Genomic DNA, 14829 nt, shown 5'->3' with positions numbered 1-14829 from the left:
AGGATCCAATAGGTCCTAGCAGCACAAAATCTACAAAATGTAAAGTATTGAGCCTACATTTGAGGTCTTGAATCTTGAGAAATTGTTGAATCTAAAGAAATCCAGGGAAAAATTCAGGATTGGCACAACATAATAGCAGTTCATGGGGGAAAACAGTTAAGGGTTGGGAATCACCAGTTGGGAATATCCAATATAATCAGACTTCTTCAGGAATTTTTAAAAAAAATTTTTGGTACTGTGGAATCCAAGGGCACTCTACCACCAAGTTACATCCCTAGCCCTTTTTATTTTTTTTTATCCTGAGATAGAGTCTCACTAAATTGTTCCAGGCTTGCCTTGGACTTCAGTCCTCCTGCCTCATCTTCCTTAGTACCTAAGATTACAAGTGTGTGCCTTCGTGCCCAACTATAGTTTGTGGGGGGTACCAGGGATTGAACCCAGGATCGCTTAACCACAGAGCCACATCCCCAACCCTTTTTTATTTTGAGACAGGGTCTAACTAAGTTGCTAAGACTGTCTTTGAACTCGGGGGATCCTCCTGCCTCAAGCCTCCTGAGCGGCTGTTATTGCAGGCATGCGCCACCATGCCTGGCGTACAGTTTCATCATCATCATTATTATCATTATTACTATTATTATTATTTTGGTACTGGGGATTGAACCCAGGGGCACTCCTACTGAGCCACATCCCCATCCCATTCTTGTATTTTATTTAGAGACAGGGTCTCACTGAGTTGCTTAGAGCCTCACCAAATTGCTGAGGCTGGCTTTGAATTCACAATCCTCCAGCCGCAGTCTCCTGAGCTTCTGGGTGACACCACACTCGGCCCAGTTTCATTATTATTGACTAGCTATGGCTTTAATATTTTTCTATTTGGGATTGTTCACCTCTTAGATCTATAAATTATTCTTTCTTCAATTCTGGAAATTTTTCCATTATTAGTTATTCTGACTTATCTTCAGTTAACTAATTCTCTTTTTAGCTGCCTTATTCCTGTTAAACCTATTGTGCTTTTATTTTTAATTTCTTTTTTAGTTGTCAATGGACCTTTATTTATTTTTATGTGGTGCTGAGGATTGAACCCAGTGCCTTACACATGCTAGGCAAGTGCTCTACCCCTGAGCCACAACTGCAGCCCAAACCTATTGTGTTTATTTTATTTTATTTCTACTCATGTTTTTCTCCAGATCTACAAGGTTGTTTTTATTTTTGTGGGGGGTGGTTCCAGGCATTGAACTCAGGGGCACTCAACCACTGAGCCACATCCCCAGCCTTATTTTGTATTTTATTTAGAGACAGGGTCTCACTGAGTTGCTTAGTGCCCCACTATTTGCTGAGGCTGGCTTTGAACTCGTGAGCTGCCTCAGCCTCCGAGCTGTTGGGATTACAGGAGTGTGCCACTGTACTCAGCTACTAGGTTATTTTTTTCAATTATTATTATTTTAGTTGTAGATGGACACAATACCTTTATTTTACTTATTTTTATGTGGTGCTGATACATGCGAGTGTCTCATACGTGCGAGACGAGTGCTGTACCACTGAGCCACAACCTTAGCCCCTACAAGGTTATTTTTCTTGTTGGCTATTCCCTACATATATTTTTGTTTTTCCTTCCTTCTGTCTTTCCTGTACTGGGGATTGAATCCAGGGGTACTCTACTTTTGAGCTATATCCTTAGCCCTTTTTATTTGAGGCAAGATCTTGCTAAGTTGCCCAGTCTGGTCTGGAATTTGCAGTCTTCTTGCCTCAGCTTCCCAAGTAGCTTGGAATTGAACCCGAGGCCTCGCATATTCTAGGCAAGTGTCCTACACTGAGCTACTCCCCCAGCCTGCCTGATTATTTTTAACTCTGTTACTCATTGAAAAATTACTTGTGGGGATTTCTAAAGTCTGGATACAGCTACTTCCTCCAGACTAGATTTATGCTTATTTCTGGCAGGTACCTCAACTAGGTTCTTAGAACCTTATTACTGATGGGTTATCATTTTAGGGTTATCTTTTTTACCTTTTTTTTTTAAGAGAGAGGAGAGAGGGAGAGAGAGAGAGAGAATTTTTTTAATATTTATTTTTTAGTTCTTGGCGGACACAACACCTTTGTTGGTATGTGGTGCTGAGGATCGAACCCGGGCCGCACGCACACCAGGCGAGCGAGCTACCGCTTGAGCCACATCCCCAGCCCTTTAGGGTTATCTTATGCTGACCACTTTGTAGAGTGGGTATCCTCATCAGACTCTGCACCTAAGGCTGACATTAGACTTGTTAACAGAAGCTCAAGTTTGCTGAATTTGGGTAAATGTGTTCAGAGCAAGAGCAACTGCCATGCTTAGCTCATTCCTCTGGGTTCTCCCTTCCTAGAGGGAGCCAGAGTGTTCCTCACTATCTTGTAAACCCCTTTGTGCTTTGAAGAAAATGTCCTAAACTGGGTACAATGGTGCATGCTGTAATCCCAGCTATTTGGGAGGCTAAGGCAGAGGACCATGATTTCCAGGCCAGCCTCAGCAACATGGCAAGACTCTCTCTTTTATAAAAATTAATTTAAAATAAAATATCATTTTTTCAGCATTTTTATTCTCAAAAGTGGGAGAATTGGTCCAAATATATGTTGTATCATAATTTTATAAATGGAAGTTGTTTGTTTTCATTTTTTTTAATTGTAGCTGGAAAGCATGTCTTTATTTTATTTGTTTATTTTTATGTGGTGCTGAGAATTGAACCCAGTGTCTCACATATGCTAGGCAAGCACTTTGCCACCTGGAAGTTGGTTTTTATAAAATCTTAAACCATATATATTTTTTTGGTTTACTTTTTGTCTTTTAAAATTTGAACTGTATATGGTAACTAACACATTGATAATGAGTCTAGTTAGACTATTCTTTTGGAAAACTTGAAACCCATTAATGAATGCATGCATATATACATACACACATATACATGTGTACATGATACACATGTCTATATAATTAAGTTCCTCCTGAAATTCACATTGCACATGTGAACAACTGAGTTGAGAGTATATTGTACTGAGTTAAGGAGTAGCTGCCTCTAGGGGACTCATGCATACTTTCATATATGTGACTAATGTGTGGAGGATCCAGGCTGAGGGCATAGGGATATGCAGCCCACAACAATACCAGAATCAGGCCACTGCTCCAAAAATATGGTCACATTCAGAGGTCTGCAGCTATAAGAGCTCTCTTCTCTGCTCTGGGAGCCTTGGACAGTGACCATCAGCCATAGCTTTGTCCCAGAACATCTCTCCCTCAGGATGAGGAGGCACATTTACATCACAATAATGCTTATAATGACACAATCTATATTGTTTTGTGTATGCTTCAGTCTCCATAATATATCATGTGCTCCTTCAAATCAATAAGGAAAAGATCAGCAACTAATAGAAAAAATGAAGAAAGACTGAAAAGGAGTGTCACAAAAGAGGATGCCTGTTCATCAGTATGAATGACCAGGTTAAAGCAAATTAAAGCCACAGTGAGATGTTGCTTCATACCACCAACTGGCAAAAAAATTTAAATGTGATCATATGGAGTTGGCAGGGAGGAAGATATGACCATATCAAGTGGCAGCAAAAAAATTGTCCACTGCTGGCAGGGTCTCCTTATCACAGCATTTGGAAGTGTGGCCTAGATGCATGTAATTTTGACCTGTCACTTCCTAGGATTGCACCAACAATGTGCCTGCCGGTGTCCCAGGAGAGATGCCATCCATGGGAGTATCACACAGTGGCCCAATCTGGGAGCCATCACGTGTCTATGAACCATCAGTGGCTACATGCACCAGGCATATCTGATGAGAACACAACATGGGTACCAGGTGAAGGGAGGCCAGCAATCAATGGGAACATGGGCAGACTCATCCATGCCTCTACAGAAAAGTCACAGCACCATATCCAGTTCCTAACATGGAAGACACAGTGGTTTTGCCTAGGGCCATACCACATACATGTTGTGTCAAGGCAAGCAGAGAATGATAAACACAGGTCCAAACTGGGTGACATCTCAGAAGGGGACATTGCAAGGGCACTGTGGCCTAGTAGTGACACGGTCCCAGTTCAATAATGGGCAGCAAACACATGAGTGTCATATATATTTATATTATTTGTATTTTTTGTAGTGGGGATTGAACCCAGGAGTGTACTATCACTGAACTACAACCCAAGCCCTTCTTATTTTTTGTTTTGTGTCAGGGTCTCACTAAGACCCCGAGTTACTAAGTTGCTCATGCTGGCTTGGAACTTTCAGTCCTTCTGCCTCAGTCTCCAGAGTACCTGGGATTTTAGGCATGCACACCTAGTAAACTTGGGAATTCTGTGTCTGTCTGCAGCTTGTATGTTTAGACACTGTGTTCTGCCCATTCAAAACTAAATTCACAAATTTAAGAAGGTGACCTTCCTATGCTAGAATACCTGAACAGAGAGCAGAGCTTCCTGCACAGGTGGAAGGACCAGGGAATCTGTGGAGGATCCAGGACAGTATCCCTGAGTGTCATCTCAGGGGAGGGCACAGGAAGAATAGGCATACTGTATGAAGCAGAAGTTCTTTGCAGGCCAGGACAGGAGGTGCCCTGAGGAGGAGGAGCAGGCCTCCTGGGCCAAAACTGCCTAAAGACTCATGCTCCCATGGCCATATTTTTAAATTTGGAGAAAATTTTTCTCTTGTGTTTATCCTGAAACAAAGTCTTCGTGTGCTTCTCTCCTGCAAGACACCTGTCACAAAGACTGCACAGCCAAGATGAGGCTACTCAGAAGAATTTAGCTTCTGTCCTGGTGGCAGTTATGGCAATATCAGTCTTGGGCTCACCTTCTTTCTTCTTCTTTTTTTTTAATATGTTTAAAATGTAAAAGTGATATATGAAAAAAAAAACATTGTGGTTAATACAAATCACATGTACCATCTTAATCACATTTAAGCATACAGTTTGCTGGCTTTAAGTACATTAACAGCATTACACAACAATTACCACCATCCATCTCTAAACTCTTCATCATCTCAAACTGAAAACTCTGTCCCATTAAGCACTAACTCTCCACTCCTCTCCTTAGTCCCTAGAAATCACCATTTGACTTTCTGTCTCCATGAATTTGATTAGGTATCTCCTAGGTATTTGTCCTTTTGTGACTGCCTTATTTCACTTAGCATACTATCTTCAAGATTTATTCATGTTGTAGCATGTGCCCACATTTGTGGGCACATGCTACAACATGAATAAATATTTAGTTTTTCCTTTAAAAAACTAAATAATATTCTATACATGACATTATACATGACTCATCTGTTCATGAATACTCGGGTTGCTTCTACCTCTTGGCTATTGTGATAATACTGCTGAAAGGACTCGGGTATGTATGTCTCTCTGGACCATATATGTTTGAGTTGGCTTTTGTGTTGCAGTGACCAAAATACTTGACAAGAACAGTTGAGAGGAAGAAAAGTTTATTTTGACTCATGGTTTCAATTCACAGTTGTCCAACTCCATAGCTCTGGGCCCATGGTGTGGCAGAAGGAAGTGGCAGAAAGAAGCAGCTCTGGACATGACAACTAGAGAGATAGAGCAAGCTGTGCTCACCAAGGACAAAATACAAACCCTAAAGTCACACCCTAAGGGACCTACTTCCTCCAGCCACATCCTATCTGCCTACAGTTACTGCCCAGTTAATCCATTAGTGGATTAATACATTAATTAGGTTATACCTCTCATATACCTATTCACTTCACTTCTGAAAATTCTTGCATTGTCTCACATGAGTTTTGTGGGTACACCCCATATCTAAACCATAACAATATGGTAATTCCATGCTTGCTTTTTTAAAGAGCCACCATAGTGTTTTTCATAGCAGCTGCACCATTTTATTCCCACCAGCAGTGCACAAGAGTTCTTATTTCTTCTTATGCTTGCTAACATTTTTTATTTTCTGGTTCTTTTTTTTTTGCAGGGGTTGAGGGTATTGGGGATTGAACTCAGGGGCACTTGGCCACTGAGCCACATCCCCAGTCCTATTTTGCATTTTATTTAGAGACAGAGTCTCACTGAGTTGCTTAGTGCCTTGCTTTTTGCTGAGGTTGGCTTTGAACTCACAATCCTCCTGTCTCAGCCTCCTGAGCTGCTAAGATTATAGACTTGTCTTTCCTTAATGATTAGTGATGTTGGATATTTTTTCATGCACTTACTGGTCATTTGCATATCTTTGCCCATTTTTTACAAATATCTTTATTTGTTTATTTTCATGTGGTGCTGAGAATCAAACCCAGAACCTTACACCTGCAAGGCAAGCACTCTACCATTGAGCTATAGCCCTAGCCCTTCTTTTTTTAAAATATTTTTTTAATTATTGTGGACACAATATCTTTATTTTACATTTATGTGGTGCTGAGGATCGAACCCCGTGCCTCGTACATGCTAGGCGAGTGTTCTACCACTGAGCCACAACCCTAGCCTCTAATATTTATTTTTTTAGTTGTAGTTGGACACAATACCTTTATATCATTCATTTATTTTTATATGGTGCTGAGGATTGAACCCAGATCCCTGCACATGCTAGGCAAGTGCTCTACCGCTGAGCCACAATCCCAGCCCTTCCTGCCCCTTTCCCCATTTTTTAAATCAATTTTTTTTTTTTTGGTAATGGTTGTTGATTGCAGTTCTTTTTATATTCTGGATATTAACAACTTATCAGGTATGTTTGAAAATACTTTTTGTTCATTCTGTTGGTTACTTTATCACCCTATTGATAGGATCCTTTCAAGTACAAAAGTTTTTCATTTTCATGAAATCCCATTTGTCTATTTTTTTCCCTTTGTTACCTGTGATTTTGATGTCAGATCCAAGAAATTATTGCAAAATCTAATATCCCAAGCTTTCTCCCTATATCTTCTTCTAAGAGTTTTATATAGTTTTTAGCTAATTTTTCCATAGAGTTTTATGTGAGGGTCCAATTTTTTTTTTCACATGGCTATCCAGTTTTTCCAACATTATTTGTTAAAAATAGATTCCTTTCCCCCATTGAATGGTCTTGATGTCTTTGTCAAAATTTATTTGACTGTATTTGAGTTTAAATATGAATTTATCTCTAGACTGGCAGGTAATTTATTAAAGTTTAGTTAGTACTGGGTCCATCACTCAAATGTCTTAGTGCTTTGAGTCATTATTCCCGGATTTGGGATGTATCCAGTACTGCTGCTGATCTCATTTAGGAGTCCATGTTGGCTGCATTTTCCTTTTCCTCCATGTTTCCTAAAGCCAAGCATGGTATAAGATGTATTTAATCAAATGTTTTTTCCTCATCTATTTGTATTTAAAATTAGTCTACTTACCACCTCTAACTAAATATAGAATGGTTAACAGTATTCTTTTTAAGTACATTTAAAGAATAGATATTGGATTGGAAATGTAGCTAAGTGGTAGGTACTGGATTTGATCCCTAGCACCACCAAAAATAATGAAAAGTGAGATCTTTAATTTCTAGTCTTGCCCCCCTCCCCATTCTTCAAAACACATAAATTCTAAACATAACTCCTTAATAATATATATTTTATTCTTTATATAACCCATAGCTATGTCTGATTTGTTGACAGGTTGTGACATTTTTTTCTTGTCCCAGCTGTGTGGACAGTGCCACACACCCTTCCAAACAACAACGGCTCTTGCGTGCATTTTCCAGTGTTTCTTTTGTCAGAGAGTCCAGCAGAGCCGCAGGTCTTCAAGTGCCAGCCCTGAGCTGAGTGAGGAGCACCCAGCAGAAATGGTGAAAATGACCAAATCCAAAACGTTCCAAGCTTACCTACCAAACTGTCACCGAACGTACAGCTGTATCCACTGCAGAGCCCACCTGGCCAATCACGACGAGCTGATCTCCAAGGCAAGTGGTTTGAGTTTAAAAAAAAAAAAACTCATGAAACACACTTAACACAATTATCATTTGTCATCATGGTACTTACTTAGTATACCACATGACTTCCTGAATTTGCTGTGTTGTAAAGGTCTACAGCCTTCTGGGCAGTGTTGGTGAAAGTTTTGTGCATGATTAAATGTGGCTACAACAACATCTTTTTTTTTTCTAATTTTTTTTTTTTTTAGTTGTAGGTAGACATAAACTTTTGTTTTATTTACATTTTTTCTGTGGTGCTGAGGAGCACACCCAGTGCCTCATACATGCCAGACAGGCACTCTGCTACCACTGAGCCACAACTCCAGACCCTACACCAACATCTTTATTGTAATCTTGGCACAATAGATGGGTATTGGAGAACTGGGCATCTGGAATTCTTGTAGATTACTAAGAGCAAGATGAGTCAGTTATTTGTCAAAGCAGTGAAATTAATATGAAATCAGAGAACATGAAAGAAATGAAGTCTATAGAAAATCTGTAGGACTAGTTTAGAGTAATTAACAAGGAAAGAGGCTGCTCAGATAAATGCCCAGAGCACTGGGTGTAAAGCTCAGTGATAGACCACCTGATTAGCATACCCAAGAGCCTGGGTTCCATCCCTAGAACCAAAAATAAAAAAATATAAAGAGAAGAAAATGCCTAGGGGGATATGCCCACCTGTGCCATGGTCTGTAAGAGCCCACGACTAAAGCTGTAGGTGGTCTGTACCTCCAGACCCAAAACATAAATAAGCATCCTCTGGTTCCTCATTCTGTTGAGCTCTTTATTAGCAGATGTGATGGTTATAATCAACCAGATGTGAACATTTAGAATAATACAAATATAATGGAAAAGCGAATATTCATTCTGGGAACCAATCTTCACCCCCCACCTATCTACCTGGGCTACTTTGAAAGTCTCATCAGGAAGTTGCACCTTCCAAGAATCTCTTCGTAGGTTTATTGTTTAACTCAATTTGAATAACGTTTATCTCTTGCATTTTCAATAGTAATAGATGTTATTTCTCTTTATCATCTGAAATAAAACATGTTAAACAAGGCAGATTTTCTGCTCTCTTTGCTTTTATGGCTCCTTTTTCCATCCAGAACTTTCAGGAAAGTGGTAGAAGCTCCTGAGGCACCTCATTTTCTGAAACAGGTGCAGTGTGTAAAAAGGTGTCATGAGATAATGACTGGCAGAGCACTCTGGGCCTTCAGTTAGGGACTGTGGGGCTTGGTAATCTCACTGAGCAATGACACCTGCTGTTAGCCATGGCCTTTCACCTGAACAGATAGTCGGGCACCAGTGTGGTCTTTTTTCTGGAGCATCCTGGGTGTATCAGTCATTAGAGGTAGCCAGAAGGAATTTTAGATGCTTCCTTCAAAGAACCCTAGACCATAGCTGTTTTTAACATTACATCAAGAGAAGAAGGCAAGCACTCTACCACTAAACTACTTCCTTAGTTGTTCCTATTTTACATTGATACTGGGTCTGGCCAAGTTGCTCATGCTGGCCTCAAACTTGGCAGCCATCCTTCCTCAGTCTCCATTAGCTGGGGTCACAGGCATGTACCACCATACCCATCCCTCTCCTGGCCCTAATTTACAGAAGTTAGCTGTCCCACATTCTGGTCAGACTAACATCTGAATCTGAATTGCAGAGCTGCTTCTGTCATTTCCTGTTGGAAACTAAAGCTTGCATAATAGGCAAGAAAACTAGTCTAGAAAACTGAAGGCTAATGAGGATGTGCAAAAGTTCTCCCCCTTCTCCATACTGGTACTGAGGATTGAACCCAAGGGTGATTCACCATTAAGTTATATCCCCAGGGTTTATTATTTTTTGAGTCAGGGTCTTGATAAATTTCCAAGGTCAGCCTCAAATGTGCAATTTTTGTGTTAGCCTCCCAAGATTGTTCACTGGGATTATAGGCTTGTGCCACTATGCCTGGCCAGGATATGCAAAAGTTCTATAAAATAGTTATTAGTTAAATTGAACACAGAATGATATTTCAAATCCTAGAAAATCACTTAAGGAAATACCCCTTTTAAGTCTGAAAGCTGTATTGTAAAATTAAAACATTCCTGGTTGGCTGGGTACTTGTAGCTCATGCTACTACTTAGCATGCTAGAGGCTCTGGACTCAACCCCCAACACAAAACAAAAACAAAAACTCAAATGCTGTTTGCATCAAGTGAGGTAGAAAAAAGTCAGATCTCAGTGGCTTAAAATAAAGATTTATTTCATGCTCAGATGAGAGATGTCTATTAAGGTCAAGCAGGTGCTCTCCCTTTGTTTTTTGTTTTTTACTTTTAATTTTAAAAGAAATTATTGCTTATAATTATCCATTAAAGTAATGCTTAGCCAGGCACAGTGGCACACACCTGTAATCCTAGTGGCTGGGGAGGCTGAGGCGGGAGGATCCACGAGTTCAAAGCCAGCCTCAGCAATTTAACAAGACTTTAAGCAATTCAAAGTCTGTCTTTAAATAAAGTACAAAAAGGGCTGGGAATGTGACTCAGTGGATAAGTGCCCCGGATTCAATCAAATATAAACTAATGCTTATTGGGCCAGGTGTGGTGGCACACACCTATAATCTCAGTGACTCAAGAGGCTGAGACAGGAGGATCACAGGTTCAAAGCCAGCCTCACAAGTTAGGAAGACCCTGTCTCAAAAAATAAAAGGAGTTGTAATCCCAGTGGCTCTGGAGGCTGAGATAGCCTCAGCAGCAGTGAGGCGCTAAGCAACTCTCTAAATAAAATACAAAATAAGGCTGGGGATGTGGCTCAGTGGTTGAGTGCTCCTGAGTTCAATCCCCTATACCAAAAAAATAAAAATAAAATAAATTTTAAAAAAAGACTTTTGTTGCTCAGTGGTTAAGTGCCTCTGGGTTCAATCTCTTATACACACACAAAAAAGTACTGGGCCAAGAGCTATGGTACACACCTGTAACCCAGCCGTTCAGGAGGCTGAGGCAGAAGGATTGCAAGTTTGAGGCCAACCTGAACAATTTATCAGGACCCTATATCAATAAGATAAAAGGGACTGGAGATGTAGCTCAGTGATAGAGTGCCTGCACAAGACCCTGGGTTCAATCTCCAGCACCATCAAAAAGGAAAAAAATATATATGCAAAGTAAAAGGAGAATTGGTCTTTCCGCCTGCCTTGTTCTACCTCTATTCCTTGCAGTTAGCCCTCTTAATGGCTTGACAATATGATGTTTTTTCTTTGGTCTATAGAAACCACATTATTTACTCTAAATGAAGAGTTTACACTGACACTTATTTTACACTTAATTTTTTGTAAATTTGTTTCCATTATACTCACCAGCCTGTTCCCCATCCTCTACATGAATCCTGTATATGGATGCCATTGTTTACATGATGAGAATATCCCCGCTTCACCTTTTTTTCCCCCATTATGTATATTGTGACAGTGGACCATTCCTGTCACATTTCCTTATGCACGCAAGCTGATTGGTTCTTTGTAGTAAATTCTTTTTTTTTGGGGGGGGGGTACCAGGGATTGAACACAGAGGTACTAAGCCATATCCCCAGCCTTTTTTATTTTGAGACAGGCTCTAAGTTACTTAGGGCCTTGCCAAGTTGCTGAGGCTGGCTTAGAACTTGAGATCTTCCTGCCTGAGTCTCCCCAGCTACTAGGATTACAGTGAGCACCACCACGTCCAGCTCTTCATAGTAAATACTTAAACGTGGGATTGCTGGGTCATACAGTTTGTGCCTTTTCTTTTTCCTTTATCTTTTGGTACTGGGGATTGAACTCAGGACACTCAACCACTGAGCCACATCCCCAGCCCTATTTTATATTTTATTTTAGAGACAAGGTCTCACTGAGTTGCTTAGTGACTCACTAATTTGCTAAGACTGGCTTTGAACTCACTATCCTCCTGTCTAGCTGCCTGAGCTGCCCGGATGTGCTTTTATATTTTGATGTTGTCAAATTACGTCCCAGTAAGCATTCCTCACAGCCTTTTGACTTTAAGTTAAGGTGATGGGCAAAAAAAAAAAAAAATTTGGTTTGCATTTCTTTTGATTATTTTGGAGGTTGACCATGCTGTGTGAGTCATTTGAGCCTGGCACCAAAGCAGATGAACCCTCCCATGAGGAATTTTTTCCTATTCAAGAGAGGCACACTACCTTACTCTGATTCATTTACATTGAACCATTTTTGAATATATGAATATACTAGATCAGTTTCTTGGCTGGTAACATTTTGGGGTGAGATGTCCCTGGAAGATCATTGACTCCTGGGAATGGATCATCTTAGACCATGACCATTTTTTGGTTTTGTTTTAGACTAACTTTGAACTCCTTCCTTTAAGTGATCTTCCTGCTTGAGCCTCCCAAGTAGCTTAGACTACAGGTGTATACCATTATGCCTGGTGCTGTATTGCCATGATGTTCCAATACAGTCACTTTCAGAATGTTGGAGCAACAGAGTAATTCACTTCCCAACTCAATATGGATGAAAAATCAGTTTGTTCACCTCATTTATTATTAGAGTTTTGGAGGGGCATCTGTCCTGTTCTTTGTAACCTCTTCTGGTGGAGTTAATGGAACCCTGGTTAGCATGGTGCTCTAGGGACTACTACTTCCACAGGACCACCAAGACTGAGCAGCTCTCTCACATTGTTCCACAATCATTCCAGAATGCAGAACTCCCCAGGGTCTTATCACAACCAATCTTCTAACACCTTCTTCTTCTTTACAGTCCTTTCAGGGAAGTCAAGGAAGAGCCTACCTCTTCAATTCTGTGTGAGTACTTGCTGTCTGGCAGGTGGCCTGGGGTTCCCATCGTGTGGCATTGATCACTTCTGTCCAACCCGTGTTCAATTATGCATAGCTGGAATATATAAATGGAGTTCCACCTGTGGACTGGAATTACCCAGCCAATGCCTTTATATGACCTGAAAGAATTTTAGTTTTCTATGGCTGGGAGTTTTTGAAAATTTAGTATAAGGACTTTAGTTTCCTGCAGTTTGTCCCATGTTTTTTTTTTTTTTTTTTAATATTTATTTATTTATTTATTTATTTTTTTAGTTCTTGGCGGACACAACATCTTTGTTGGTATGTGGTGCTGAGGATCGAACCCGGGCCGCGCGCATGCCAGGCGAGCGCGCTACCTCTTGAGCCACATCTCCAGCCCTTTTTTTTTTTTTTTTAAAGAGAGAGGAGAGTGGGGGAGGGAGAGAAAGAGAGAATTTATTTATTTATTTTTAATTTTAGTTCTCGGTGGACACAACATCTTTGTTTGTATGTGGTGCTGAGGATCGAACCCGGGCCGCACGCATGCCAGGCGAGCGCGCTACCGCTTGAGCCACATCCCCAGCCCCAGTTTGTCCCAAGTTGGGATCCTTGTGGGGAGAGAAAAAGTTGCTCCTGGGCCTGGGGGTGTAGTTCAGTGGTAGAATGCTTACCTAGCATGTGTGAGGTCCTGGATTTCATTTTTTAAAAATATTTATTTTTTAGTTATAGTTGGACACAATACTTTTATTTATTTATTTTTATGTGGTGCTAAGGATCAAACCCAGGGCCTTGCACGTGCTAGGCAAGCGCTCTACCGCTGAGCCACAACCCTAGCCCCTGGATTTCATTTTTAGCACTGCAAAAAGAAAAGAAAAATTCTTTCTCATTAAAGGTGGTAGCTGGCAGGAGGTTGGGGAGCTGAAAAGGTGCAGTGCTGCTTTCTGGTGAACTTTCAATAATTGGGGAGGGGGGCAGGGTGGGAGGAAGCCAGCAGTTGGGCCTGGGAATGTGGGTCTTCAGGGTGATCACCTGTGTCCCTACAGGGTGAATGTGGGCTGCGGTCCCGCTGAGGAGAGGGTCCTTCTCACTGGGCTGCATGCAGTTGCAGACATCTACTGTGAGAACTGCAAGACCACACTCGGGTGGAAATACGTGAGTACCCACCTCTTCTAACTGGTGTGCTGTAATGTATACAATATGCCACACATGCACACACAGCTTATGCAACTGAGTCAAACCTCCCTCTGGAGTGGTATCCGTCAATGACATATTTTCAGCAGTTTCTTTGGAAGCTGGTTAAGGCACAGGACCAGTCATTCATGGGGCTGCCCCAGGTTCCAAGAGCCTGAAAGGCACTTCCATGAAGGGAGTTCCATTGTTTGGAGCAAGTTCAGCAGACTACTCAGTGTCTGGGCTCAGAGGCAGAAGTTACCCAAAGACTCTTCTCCCAGGGCTCTTCTTTTTTTCCCTGGACCATGAGCTGATGGTTGCCATCTCTGCCCTGTCTCTAGCCTTCATATCTCCATTCCTTCTCTGACGACACGGTGAATCTGAAAGATGATAAGCCTGGACCTTCTTGCCCACTCTAAGGCCTGTCCTCCTCCCTGGTCCCCTAGCACTCAGGTGTCCGGGGCCAGTGAGGATGATTGGTCTCCTCCTAACACTGTCTGCTGCCCGCCTTCATCTGCTGAGCCCTCTCTGTCCCAGGCCACATGGGCCTGGCATGCTTCTGATCCCTTCTGTGTTGGCAGCTTCCAAAGGTCCAACTCTGCCCCAGTTTCTCTCCTAGCAAAAGCCACCTGTCCATCTTATGGAGCCCCACCCTTGACAATACCATTTGAGAGGGCCGTTACACATGGAGCCCTCCTTTTTTTTAAGGTATTTGTTACATTATTTATGGCTCCAGAGTTTTCCAGGTCAGGGCTGCCTGATCTCCCTCTTTCTTGAGTTTCTGACCATCTCTGATCCTCCATAAAATGTGAGGGAACACAGAGCCCTTCTTCCAGAAGCCCTGCCATCCCTTCATGGACACCATACCATGTGTCTCCTCTATGGCTATACCTGCTACTTTCCTACTGGGACCATCTCTTCTGTGCCTACCAGACAACTCACCCTAGTCATTTATGTCCCCAACACAGGTATGTATCATCAGGCCATATACTCAGTATTAAAAAATGATAGGACGGTA

General features: G+C 41.5%; 1 protein-coding gene across 8 annotated transcripts in view; it reads left to right on the top strand.

Moving 5' to 3' along the window:
- Nucleotides 1-14829, top strand: part of YPEL1 (yippee like 1) — a 36267-nt gene that overhangs the window by 8042 nt on the left and 13396 nt on the right. For 6 of the 8 annotated variants that reach the window (XM_081286974.1, XM_081286971.1, XM_081286972.1 and 3 more), the window contains exons 2-4: nt 7612-7869; nt 12607-12650; nt 13685-13793. In XM_081286974.1, coding sequence (XP_081143100.1) covers nt 7612-7869; nt 12607-12650; nt 13685-13793 — 411 coding nt within the window. Of the gene's footprint in view, nt 1-7611; nt 7870-12606; nt 12651-13684; nt 13818-14829 lie in introns of all 8 variants that reach the window. The other 2 variants (XM_081286973.1, XM_081286968.1) reach the window with 2 other exon arrangements.

This window comes from Spermophilus citellus (genome assembly GCF_964194105.1).
Source record: "Spermophilus citellus genome assembly, chromosome: 3".
Lineage (NCBI taxonomy): Eukaryota > Metazoa > Chordata > Mammalia > Rodentia > Sciuridae > Spermophilus > Spermophilus citellus.
Note: the sequence above shows the minus strand (reverse complement) of the source record. Positions and strands in the feature narration are given on the sequence as shown.